The following is a 14029-nucleotide window of genomic DNA, read 5'->3' as shown; positions in this document are numbered from 1 at the left end:
ACGATTTTCAATGCTTGAGATGATTTCAAAAAAAGTTTGATGTGGTGAAGTACTTGAATTGATTTATCTACATAATGCTAATATCTGTGTGTGTGTGTGTGTGTGTGTGTGTGTGTGTGTGTGTGTGTGTGTGTGTGTGAGGCAAAAGATGGTAATAACATACCACAAACTTATCATGTTTCATTGAAACAAGCACTGGGCCATGTTCAATCTCCACAAACAATATTATTTTCCATTATGATACATAAAATTTAGGCATAATTGCATGTTTGGACCCTTATCTTTTATTTTAGGTTTCAATTTGGTCCCTTATATTTTAAAAGTTTCAAGTTGATCCCTTATGTTTTAAAAGTTTCAATTTGGAATAAAACGTTATTCACATTGGAATAAGTTAGTCCCTACGTCACTTGACCATTTAAAGATTCGGGTTGACAATATGTGTGATTGAATTTAACTTATTTAGAAAATCAGTTTTAATTTTTTTTATTAAACCCAATATCATGTCGTGGAAGGAAACTTATTCCAACATAACTAACATTTTGGACCAACTTAAAACGTTTAAAACGTAGGGGACCAACATTAAACTTTTAAAACATAAAGGACCAACTTAAAACGTACAAAAAAACATAATGGATCAAACATGAAATTAAGCCTAAAATTTATAATGTTGGGAAAGGTATTAACTATCGGTTTGGGAGGCACATCAAAAGTTTTGATTAAGATGAAAAAGATATGATTTTTATCTAAAAAATGCTAAACTATTTTATAATATTGATACTCACTTGATAATAAAAGTCATTATTCTTTCTAGCATATGTTCAAACACATTATATTAATAATTAATAACAGAAAAAATATCGTAAGTTTATCTTTTGAAAAAAAGTTTGTTATCATCAAACTATAATGTAATAGGTCTTTTGCCCCAATATTTTTCTCCCTTTTTGATAATTGAATATTTTCATGAATAAAATAAACTTGCAAAAGTAGGAGTAATAATACTAATAAAATATTAAGTTATCGAGATTATGAATCATCTCTTTTTCTATATCAAATAGTTTATTTATTCATAATCGATGTACAATGACCTGTATTTAAGAATGGAGAAAGTATTAATTTTCTTCTTCCCCAATCTTCATATCTCTTTTATCTTTGTAGAATACATTTTTTTTTATTTTTAATTTGATATTTGAATTGTTTGTTAATACATAAATTATTTTATTTCATTCAAAAATTTATCTATGGTTATTTGTTAAAATTTTCTGATTAATGTTACTTTAAAATAATGATAAATTTTTATGGTAGTAAATTTTAAAAGGATTTAAAGATATGTTTTAATGGATCTTACTGTTAAAGTTATTTACACCGTTATGCAAAAATGTGACCAAATATACACAGTCAAAACAAGTAGTATAATAAAATCGTTAACACGATAATCGTTGATGTCACCTTCAATATTATTAAAATATCTACTACCATAACATTAATATTATTTTAAAGAAAGAAATCTGATTTTTTTAAAAATATCCATACTTAGATTTCACATTAAAAGAATTTTTTTTATAATTCACATTAAAAGAATTTTTTTTATGATTTAACAAACATATGAAAATCAAATAAGAAATAAAGAAAATGTTTTCTAGAAAGATCAAACGGATTTGTGAATTGTTGAAAAAGAAAACTAATACAATGAACAATGACTAGATGCTTACTCGGCTAAAAGCTGTTTTCCAATTAGAAGTGATCGTGACAAGAAAGAAATCATAGCATTTCCATATAGGGAAAAACTCTATCTTTAATGTTTACCTTTTCAAGCGTATTTACGACATACCCAATTCCCTAATGGGTTAATTTAGACTTTATATTTTTGGGTTAGAATTAGTATAAAAAGGACCCCTTACTCCCTAATGAGAGGTACAATTTCAAAGTTAGAACAAATTACTTTTGATATTATTTGGTTTTCTGCTATTGTGTGTATTTACGCATTCGGTATAATTTCGTAGCTTAGTCTTTTTTACTTAATTTTTTATTATTTATTATTTATATTAATTATTTTTTTAATTTTGAATTTGAATTATTGTAATTAACTTTGTTTTTGTTCTTTTTTTATTGAACGTGTAATTGATAGGTTGATTTAAGTGCATGAAGTTAGGTTTTTTTTGTTCTTTATGTTTGAATCGAGTTTTTATTTTTCATCATTTTTTAGGGATGATTTTACTGTTTAAAGTGTATTTAAAACTTGCAAATGGTTTTGAATGATTTTTTTTAAGGTGTTGTAGTTGATTGTTGGATTTCTTAGGTGCCAACATAGTTGGGATGTCGGTAATTCTTAATGATGCATTTAAACTTTAAATTTTTGCTTAAAAATTCACAAACGGGTGTTTATTTGTTTAATTATTTATTTAAATTTGAATGAAATATTGGTACAATTTCTTTAGTTGGGATTGGTGTATGGTGCAAGCAAGACCTTGTTGATTTTGAATTTTGATTAAGCTAAGTGAGATTTATTTTTTTAAAAAAAACAAAAAGTTATAATCTTTTATATTGTTAAATTTAGGATTAATGGTGTTTTACCCCCTGTAATATAGGTCATTTACGGGTCTACCCCATGTAAATTTTTTTTTATTTACCCCCTGTGAATTTTTTTCTCTTCGAATACCCCTAATAGGCCATACCGAGGTTAAACGAGCATCCCACACCCAAATTTTATTTTATTTTTTTTTTCAGAAATTTTGGTCTTTGTATGGCCTATTAGGGGGATATTCTGGAAAAAAAATTATTTTACAGGGGGTTAAATCAAAAAAAATATTTTACGGGGGTAAATCCGGAAATGACCTATATTACGGGGTGGTAAAACATTATTAACCCTTAAATTTATTTACCATGAGAATAGCATGTACAAGCTTTTCGAGTGTTGGATAAGCATCATTTTTTACTATTGTCAATTTAGCATAATTTCTTTATTATGTTAAATTCTTTTTTGTTTTAATCATGTTTTAGCTATGGTTTTTATGCTTTTATTCTTTAGCTTCAATATTTTGTCAATATCGGTTTGATTGGTATGTTTAATCCTTTCATGGATGCTAGATGGTGAAAATGATGATGAATTTCTTGAGAACCCATACTAGTTTTTCTTTAGAAACTTTTTCTACACAACTATTTTTATGAGTGAGTGGGAAATGCATTAAGCTTTATCGGTTTAAGAAAACCATATCGCTTATTAAGTATTTATTTTGAAAGATTTTTGGGGACCATATAAATATTTGTAGAAATAGATTTGTTTTGTTGGAAACTAGGTACCAACAAAGGCCACTTCAATATACTTTACGAGTATGAGTTTACTTAGATATATTCCATTATGATATGTTTGTAATGTTGGAATAATACCTTTGCAATTGTTAAAATTTACTTGTCTTGCCCACAAGGGAATGCCCTTATTGACTAACCATTTATCTTTATTATTGTATGAACATTATATTATAATGGTGAGCACATGATCATTTCTACTATTTCAATATTCTTAAATGTTTTAAACATCCGGAGGACCGGCAAATATTCTCGTTTCTCAAGGTTTTGTAGTAAAAATGGAAGAGAAACCCTCAAAGTCATTGGGTGAAGTTGCACTCAATCAAAAGCGAAAGAGGGATACCCAATGTGTTGAACATCCGACCGGAGTCTCGGCACCAACAAGTGTGGTTGGAGATGTATGCAAATCAGATGACTCTTGTCCCGATATTTCCAAGTCATTGGTCGGTTATTATTTTAATTATAAGAAAAGTGGATTACCGAAAACTTTGATGTTCTATAAGAATGGTGAATGGGTTAACTATCCGGAGGATGTTGTTGACTTGGTTAAAAAAGATTTCAAAATCAAGAAGGCAGTTGTAGAAGTAGAGTTAGATGGCCAAGAGGTTGTGCTAGATTTTTTGCATATGCATCATGTGAATTTGAAAACATGTTTGCAACAACCCGTTTCGTGGATTGATGAGGAAGGAAACTACTTTTTCCCTAAATCTTTTGTTGGTTCTACAAAAGAACTCAATAATATAAGGGAGCAGGAGGGTGAAGAAGGTCCTAATAAGAAAGAACCATATGAGACAAAACTACATATATCCAATGAAATAAATGGGGTGGATGAGTCCATGTTAAGAAAGTATAGCCGAGAGTCCGATGATGCAACAAAAAATGTAAAAGTTGTTGGTCATGCTATGACTAACAAAATGGGGATTCGAAATTTTGCTATAGATCTTAACAAAGAGCCGAGACATAGATTTAAATGATTATTCTGAATCTTTATATGAAAAATTGGATGCGGATTCTCGCACGAGAAGATGTTTCTTACGGGAATGAGTTCCTTGGGCATTAGCAAGTCCGATATAGTTAAGATTTATCGCAGCTCGGGAAAGTCAATGCAAACACGACTACGGTTATTCCAAAAGCAAGTTGATATCACAAAAGGAGTTCGAGGGGAAGCTAATGTTCGCTATGCCTCGGCTTGCTTGTTCTAAAGAGGAATTCTCAACAATGATGGAATATGGACTTAGTCAATATAAACTAACTAAGTCCAAATGCATATATGGCTTTGGTGTTCATCTTGCACTCGTTACCCACCCTTCGGTAACGGTTAGTTATCATATGATAAACATTGAACTTCATACATCATCATCATCATCATCATCATCATTATTATTATTATTATTATTATTATTATTATTATTATTATTATTATTATTATTATTATTATTATTATTATTATTATTATTATTATTATATGATATGTTATCATAGATTATTTTGTTGGATTTATCAAAGGATTTAGTTTTCCCATGTTCACAGTTCACCTTCTTGTGATGTTGACGGAAGTGGAATTAAGCATATGTTCCTATGTCGTGTCATAATGGGGAACATAGAGCTTCTTCGTCTGGCGGTAAACAACTTCGTCCAAGTAGTTGCGAATATGATAATGGGGTGGATGACATTCAATGCCCAAAGTGTTATGTGGTGTGGAACATGAATATGAACACACATATCTATCCCGAATTCGTTGTTAGCTTCAAGTCCCCTTTGGTTTTTGAAGGTAATGTAATGTTCCTTTAGAAAAAAATTATGTCGTGTGTCAATGTTAGATATATGCTTTTGTATGACAACATGCTTTACATTTTAGCATAATGTAACACTTTTCAACTTATTGAGTGCTTTACTCTAATTCGGCAAAGCAATCATTTGTATATGTTGCTAAGTTGTATGATTGATATTTCTTTCAACAAAAATCCTCTTGATCACGACACTTGATGTTTTTTTTTTTGTTTTGAACAGGAAATGTTTTTTTAAATGAGAGTAAGAAAAAAGGGTATCGACATTCTACGGTGGACACCGTAAGTTTTTTCATGAGTTTTGCTTCTTATGATTTTCTAGTTTTCTATGTAAAAGACAATGTTATCACAATTTTTTTTAACTGTTTTTAAAGTCTAACAATGATTTATTTAGTGTACAACTTTCCATTCTAATATTATTTATCTTCGGTTTTAATACATTTCGGTTTTATCTTTTAAGCTGTTTTGCTTCTTTGGGGCATTCATCTTTTGAGATTTATCTTCTAGTTTTTATTCCTATATTGTTTTCCTTTATTGCCTTTATTCAAACAATTTTGGTTTGTGGTATGCCTCAGTAAAAGCTACTAGTGGTTACGGTAACATCGAAGAACTCCAAGTTGCTCGGTTGCCTTTTCCCATTCCTTTTTCCGTGCTTCTATCTTCCATGAGAAACGTGGTTCCTTCCCATATTATGCTTCTTATCGACGCCCAATATGCGTTGTTGATGGTATGCAAATGATGTTCAATTTATGTCAATGTCTTAAATAGTAAAATATAACTAATGTATCATGTCGTGCTTGTGCGGTCGAATAAGATTTCACGTGATGATTTCATGTCAAAGTTGAGGTCGGTTGTTGGAAATGATGTACTAAAATCTGCGGTATACAATGTTGTATCCAAGGTACAAATTTTTTTTTTTCTAGAAATATTTATTTGGTTTGCTATATGTTTTGATCTTATCTCGTTAAATATGTTATGCTTAAATTTTGGATTGTGTAATCATATGATTTATCTCTTGCAATTTGATTATGCCTCCTAATGTTTAGTTGGCTTCTTGCGAGACCACCGAGATGGTGGATCAAATGTCTTAAACGTTAAGCAAGAGTGAGGCTTTAAATAGAGGAGCCAGAGATCTTACATGTGGAGTTAACTATTGTCAACATGGAGTTCGATATTGTTTTCTTCCAGGAGATTTTTTTTGTAATTTCATTTTATCATCTAATTCCCAATTTCGATCCGGAATTATAGCACATGTTTGATTCGGGAACTTATAGAGGTTTATTTTGAAATGTTTGGTGATTATATGTATTCAAACTTGTGTTCTAAGATTTGGGTGCCTTAAGACAAACCTAAAATTTGGGCCCTAAGTAATAAGAAATTTTAAAAAAATTGAATTCCTAAAGTGTAAATGTCATTTAATTAAAGATAATACATTTTATTACGTTAAATAATCTAATAAAACTATCGGACTTCATACGAAAAGCAATACCTATGAGAATATCCAACTCCTCGTACAAAACAACTCCTACAAGAATTTCTAGATCCAAAAATCATTAACAATTTATTTTTACATCAATATGTTCTATGATATCTTTCTCAATACATAAAATGGCTAGAGCATATAACTTTTCTTGTGACATTGACAATTTGAAGTAGTTTTTGAACAATTTTAACTTAAAAAAAATATCTTTACAGATGCAAATCTCTTTACAGATGCTGACATAATTATGAGAATTCAATAAGCAATTGAAACATTTGATGTTCAATTCCTAGAAAGATTCTCTATGGAAAAGTAAGAATATGAAAAATGCCTAGAAAGATTGTCTATAGGAAATGTAATATTCAATTCCCCAATAGGTCCTTTTTTAATTAAAATGTGTCTCATTTTAGCATCAAGAATACCCCAACTTTTAGGATAATAGATATCTAAAGGTGAGATGAAGTGGTCATCGATGCCATCAATATTTGAGACATCAAGAACACTATCATGGTCATTTATGGGATTGTCATCATTCAATTTTTTATTAAATTGTTCAAGATTATCTTCTACTACGGGAAATTCATCACTATTTGCAGGCTATTATGCCCCTTTACAAATATATATATATATATATATATATATATATATTAATATATATATATATATATTAATTTACACCCACCCCAAAATACTGAGGTGCAAGTTAGCAAAACTACACCCACTTGCTTTTTTACCAAAGAGTGCATTTGTCACTATTCAAACAAATTTTAAATTGAATGGTAATTTTGTCAATTTCAATTAAAGAAAAAAACAATAAAACACACGCGTAATGTAACACCCCAAATTTTTCATAATAAATTTTCATATATCTAAATATATGTTTCGCGTATAACTTACTTATTGTTGTGATTTTGTGTGAATTTGTAATTTGATAATAAGTGTGTCCATATTTTATTTTAATTAGTTCTAACTATCATCAAATTTAATTATTTATTTTATAAATAATTATTTTGATGTCTTGGTAATTGCGTGATCTTTTTTACTTGTATGTGTAATTGTTATGGTGTGGTAATTTAAACATATTTTCATATTAAAAATAATAATTAGAAAGAATAAAAATAATAAAAAAGTATAATGATAATGACAATTACGGTGCCGCTAGTCGTACTTGTGTGATCTACCCAATAGCCTAAGGTAAATGTGTATATCTTCTTCTTACTCTAAAAGCTTGTAAGGTTTAGCTATTGGTTTACCCTAATTACATGCCTTAATTTCCTCCTTAACAACTTAAATGAAATCCTAATCACATGGAGAAATAAATGAAATCTTGCACTCTTTATTTAAAAAAAAACTCATTATTGTTCACATGTCTTAGTACATCATTTTGATTTGAGAAGGCTAACACGGCTCAAAAGACCGGCTTTGCTCCTACCAAAGCTTCATGACTTCTCAATTCTCTCTCTCTCTCTCTCTCTCTCTCTCTCTCTCTCTCTCTCTCTCTCTCTCTCTCTCTCTCTATCTCTATCTCTCAGATACATTTTGTTCATTTCCAAGGAAAACAAAATCAATTTCTCTCTCTCTCTCTCTCTCTCTCTCTCTCTCTCTCTCTCATTTTTCCAAAGATCATCTTCCACTCTTCTCATTTGGTTCTTCAAATCTGATCTCAAATAGTTTTTTAGAGCCAAACCCTACTATCACCATCTTGGTTGGGTTTATAAACGGAGCTTTCTTGTTTGGATCATTACGAATCCAAGTTATGTCGCCTTCGTTTTGTTTCGATGGAGCTTCAAAGGAGACTTTTTACGGTGATCGGTGTTCGTTGTTTACACAAGCAGGGACCCTTCAACCCATCACGGTATATGTTGTTTACAGTAAGATTTCAAAGGCTTTAGATTTTTGGATTTTTAATAAGATTTGGTTATAAAAAAAATCTAGGGTTTGTCTTATGATTGTGAGTGAACGCACGTCGGCAAAACAAACTTCTATGAAAGTTTTGCAAAACTTATTGAAGGACCGATTCAACTTTATTACAAAAGTCAAAACCAAGTTTCACAAATCATCTAAGCGAAAAGAAGAATACAATTGTATCATATCAAATACACTTAGTTTCATGATATCATGCCATAAAATTGCAAATTATAATCCGCAAAATCAGCTTGGTTCATCTAAAACTATTAATATTTTTCCGCACCCAGTTGAGGTTTGGCACAAGTATCTATTATTTACTTTTTTGTTTCTATCATTGTAAGATTACCATGTAACAGAAGACACCATTTGGTAATTTGCGAGCGAGGAGGAATTTGAATTGCCTCATAGATCTAAATTTTCACTCATAGGGTCAAAATCCAACAAGTAATCTTTATCTACAGGGAATATAAATTGTGCATTATCCTTTTTTGTGTCCATCGGTGGCTCGATCAATAATTTGTATGCTATTTTTTCATCATTCCTCATTCTCTTTCATTTTTAATCCTTCAAATTTTTGTTTTACAAGAGAGGCGATGCAACACACTAGATCGGTTAAGTGGACGGTTGAGGTGCCGACCGTAGGTAGAAGGTTTTTATTTGTGGGGAGTGGTTTACGGTACTTCTTTTAGGTTTCTTTCGCAAATCAAGGTAATTGTTGTGGGTTTGGTTGGTTGGTTTCACTTTTTAAGAATTTTCAAATTGGAGGTTTTGGCTATTTTTTATTTTGTAGCTTTATGTGTAGGTTTCTTCAATCCATTAAGGTAATGTATGTTCAATTCAAATGTATCTTTTCTAGCAAGAGTTTATCATCACATGATTGTTCTTTATTTTAAATGGAAGGTTGAAGAATCTAAGATTTGTGACTATAGAAACCCAACACTACTTTCTAGCTTCTTTCAACAATAGCGGGGATACCATATCCTTTAATTGAAATCAGAGTTGGAGCATTTGCTTTGTTTAATTTTTGGTTTTTTTATTTGATAAGTTTTTTGATTGGGTGATGATTAGTGAAAGTGACAAGGGAATAAAAATGGTTTTCCCTGTATTCGAGGCCGGGAAAGTTACCTCCTAATTTTAGAAAAGAAGAAATTTTTTGATAATTGCTTCGATGCCTTTTCATTCATTACTAGTAGATATATAATACAATACTCATAGTACTTTCATAGCGGTAATAAAAGGACACAAAGATAAGGTTACGGCAAACAAGCACAAATTCTATTCATCCAGCCTCATGGCATCCTATGTAGATCATTCTAGAATATTTTGGACTTAGTAGATATAATCCTCCCACCCATGAGGACGTTTAGTGTTGCATTTGGGCTTAGGAGGTATTGGGCCAAGCATTCGTAGTTGGGCTATCATTTCCCGCCGCATCGAAGGAACCTTGTCCTCAAGGTGGTAAGAAGCCTTCAAGAATTCCCGGTCTTCCCAATTGGTGTCTTTTGAGGGTGAATGTTCCCACCGGACCAAAGCCAACTGCTTTGGGGGCATGACAGTGTCCCACTTGAAGTCCAGAATTGCAAGGGGTTGAGTGTTGGTGAGGGAGTCCTCATCGGTAGAAGGATGGTGTTGATCCGGGACTGGACCATGATGAGGCTTGAGCAATGAGCAGTTGAATACCGGGTGTATCCTTGAGTTTGGTGGTAAACTCGGTCGATACGCAAGCTGGTCCAATTGTTTCGGTCACCGATATGGGCCATAATAGTGTTTTCCCAACTTGATGTAGCGAGCGAGATGCCACGGATGTTTGGCGATAGGGCCGGAGTTTGACATAAACCCAATCACCAATTTTGTAAGAGACATCCTTGCGGTGCCGATCGTGTAAAAGCTTCATCTCGCTCGCCGGATCATCACGAGCTTTTTATTAAGATATTCATCGAGCTCTTCGCGTGAGGTGAGTTGCGAATCCACAACTTCGCTACGGGAGGAACCACTAGGTAAGTAGGGATGGATGGTGGTGGTTTCCCATAAGTAACTTGGAAAGGGGAGAGGTCTCGTAGCAGAATGACACATAGTGTTATAGCACCATTTAGCCAAGCTAAGAAATTTTCCCCATAGTGAAGGCTGGTGATGGACATATAATCGAAGATATTGCTCTAAAGTGCGGTTGAGGACCTTCGTTTGTCCATCGGTTTGAGGATGATAGGCGGTGCTCATGCGCAATTTGGTATCGGAAAGTTTGAATAGCTCTTTCCAAAAGTTGCTAACAAACACGGGGTCTTGATCAAATATCGGACTTTTCGTAAATCCGTGTAGTTTACGGACCATGTCAAGAAACGCAGAGGCCACTTTGTGTGCGAGAGAGTTGAGTGGCAAGTAAACCAAAGTGAGCTCCTTTCGAGAAACGATCCACTACCACTAGGATTACGGTGGAACCGTGATAGGGTGGGAGGCCTGTGATAAAGTCTAAGGCTAAGTCCTCCCATGTGCTAGATGGAGGAGAGATAGGCTGTAGTAATCCGGCGGGTTTGAGCGGAACGTATTTGGTGTGCGAACAGTCTTGGCCGCTCTAAATATACTTTTGACAATCGGTTCGCATCTACGGCAAGTAAAAATTCATCCGAAGTTTACCGAGGGTTTTTGCTAGACCAATGTGCCCTCCCAATGGGGATTTGTGAAATTCCTATAAGAGAAGAGGGATGAAGTTGTTCCCCTTGTTGATCCAAATACGACCCTTGTACAATATGAGGCCATTAGAGACCTTATAATCAACAAGTTCCACCGGATTTTGCGAATGCGCCGGTAGAGGGTTGTTGTACTTGCAAAAAGTACAATAGAGGATACTAGGGTTCAATATCGTGTTCTAGGGTTTAGATCGATTATTCAATGCCATGAAGCTGTTCCCAAGGGTGGTATTTATAACCTCCTTGTGGGCTTGTTTTAGCGTGACTTCTACCCCAAGGAAGCCGGCTTTTGGCCTTTTAGGCGGTTTCTAGAGGTTTCTAGAAGCTAAGAAAGACGGCGCCCTATTAAGGATGCGCCTAGGTTTCGAAGCCTTTTTATAGGGCTTTTAAGCCTTTAGGAATATTATGACGGTTCACAGCCCCCAAACACGAGTCTTGGAACAAGGCGAAGTGATGAATCTATAAGGTTGGTCGTATAGGATGCTTTAGAGTGTTCTAGATGTTTCTAGAAGCCTTTAGAGGTGGCGCCCTTAAGGGGTCTTGCCTAAGGCCATTTTTGGCCCTTTTGGAGGGCGTTTCGAGCTCTTAATTTTACATTAACGGTCCACAGCCCCCCAAGCACGAGTCTTGGGACAAGGCGAAGTGATTAATTATGAAGTCGATAGTCCATAGCCCCCTGTGCACGAGACTTAGAACAAGGCGAAGTGGTTTGTTATAAGATTGCTTTAGAAACCGAGGGGCCGGGCGACGTCCGGAATATTATGGTGAGCTTTGTCCGGCTTGGTCGCCCCTTTATATTTTTCTAAAGGTTCATAACCCCCAAACACGAGGTTCGTAAGAGCGAAGTGGTTAATTCACACTCAAATCATATTTAATCATAGATTGGCGCTTTCCTCGCTTTTTAGCGAAATTGTCGAGTCTTTTTCTCTCTTTTTTCGCGATGTCTCTCATATGGGAGAGGTCCCCAAGTACTTTAGCTTCTTGTTTATTTTTGTTTCAATTCTTGCTCAAAAACGGGTAGTCGTTTGTTTTGGGAAGTCTTCATAACTTGTTGAATCGAGGTGCTCCCCTTGGGGAATCTTCAACTTTGTCGATTCTTCCATCGTGGGAAGGGATATTTAGGAATTTCAACCTTGTTGATCCTTCCGTTGTGGGAAGTCTTGCATATTTGGGAATTTCAACGATTATTATTTAGGAATTTCAACCTTGTTGATTCTTCCGTCATGGGAAGTCCTCATATTTAGGAATTTCAACCTTTATTATTTAGGATTTTCAACCTTATTATTTAGGAATTTCAACCTTGTTATTTAGGAATTTCAACCATATTATTTAGGAATTTCAACGTTGATCGCCTATGTGAGGTCTTTATGAAGTTGTCCTTTTTATCGTTCATCAAGAAATTGCAATAGAGATTTTTAAGTGAGTAGGGTGTCTAATTAAAAAATTGCCCATGCAGTAAAGAGAGTGTTACCCTACCCCTTTTATTGAAATAATAATAATAATAATAATAATAATAATAATAATAATAATAATAATAATAATAATAATGAAATGACAATCAAAATAATGATAATAATCTACCGGATGGGCTGGCTCCTTGCTTAGAGGTGAGATTTTACACATTATTTTTCTTTTGTTTTTGTTTTTAGGAAATCTGCAAAACAAAACTCGAAAGTCGAGAGAGGTTAAGACAATTCCATGTTTCATCTTCATATTGTTAATTGCGGGACCGTTACTTCCTTATGCGCTCTTTTTCCACGATTTATTTCGGCGTGCCGTTTGGTGAGTTCTCTCTTTTTGTTAATGCGGTCCTTGGCGGGCTAGTTTGTATCCCGAGCTTGATTTATCCGAAATATAACAATTCTTCCACACTTCCAAAGTAATCGGTATCATAAAAAAATGAGTCTTAATCATATTTAATCAACTTAATGGAAATTAACTACTCTTTGTCCTTCTCCAATTTACTCCGTCCATGTTTTCTACTCTTCTCATGTTAAATCCAAACTAACTTCTATTCAATTTTACTTACTTGACGGTAGAAGATACAAATGAAAAGAATTTATCGATATTATAGATATTTTCAAACTTGAATTAAATCGATTATATAACAAGGCCGAATTCTTCTAAGTAATAAATAATAGTAACAAGGAGCAATAAAGCATAAACACAATTACGAACATAAAAAAGGATGAGTAGAATAAGCTTTCACGCATTCATGGTTATTATGGTTATTAGTGCTATAAATATGGAATCAAGTTCTACCTACTACAACGGTATTTACCATGCTGTCTCCAAATTATGAATGATACATAATGATAGCCCATGATTATTTAGTGGATCATGATGAATTTTAGCAAGTACCGTAGACACGGATGATGGAATAATAGTAAGTCATCCGATTGTCCACATGATCTAAATATACCTAATCTATAATATATATGCACCGAAAACATATGTGGAAGTGGAGATAACATCATAAGGTGATGTGTAGCATTCATGCATATAAGAGTTGAATGGCAATTGTATTACTTCGTATTCTTGCTACATGTATTTAAGTACAACGATATGCCTTAGCATTAAGAGATAACTACCTAGCTTATTTTATGGTAACAACTTTATCTACAAACAAATTTGTGCAATTAGCCGTGCAATTCAAATTTGAAATAATAACAAGAGATATGTATGACGGATCACTATCCTTAACATTAGGATTATTTTGTTGGTCTAAAACGCCCCCGCAAGATTGGTGTTCCGTCGGTAACACCAATCTTGTTCCTTAACTGTTGATGACGAGACTTCGAAAGCGGTTTGGTGAGACAATCAACTAGCCGATCAACCGTACAAACATGTTGAACTTTCAGTTTTCC

At 33.4% G+C, this 14029-nt stretch overlaps 1 protein-coding gene and 1 pseudogene across 1 annotated transcript; one reads left to right on the top strand and one right to left on the bottom strand.

The window, feature by feature from the left end:
- Positions 1-3581: 3581 nt before the first annotated feature.
- Positions 3582-6181, top strand: LOC146899384 (inactive poly [ADP-ribose] polymerase RCD1-like; annotated as a pseudogene).
- Positions 6182-9807: 3626 nt separating this feature from the next.
- LOC146899383 (uncharacterized) lies at positions 9808-10806 on the bottom strand. Its single transcript, XM_085736759.1, has 2 exons — positions 10393-10806; positions 9808-10203 (listed from the first exon to the last, which is right to left on the bottom strand). The coding sequence occupies exons 1-2, from the start codon at positions 10804-10806 to the stop codon at positions 9808-9810; spliced, it is 810 nt and encodes a 269-aa protein (XP_085592885.1).
- Positions 10807-14029: the final 3223 nt, after the last annotated feature.

The sequence above is a fragment of the Medicago sativa genome, chromosome 8 (assembly GCF_051527215.1).
Source record: "Medicago sativa cultivar Bolivia chromosome 8, Bolivia_mono, whole genome shotgun sequence".
NCBI classification, from domain to species: domain Eukaryota; kingdom Viridiplantae; phylum Streptophyta; class Magnoliopsida; order Fabales; family Fabaceae; genus Medicago; species Medicago sativa.
Note: the sequence above shows the minus strand (reverse complement) of the source record. Positions and strands in the feature narration are given on the sequence as shown.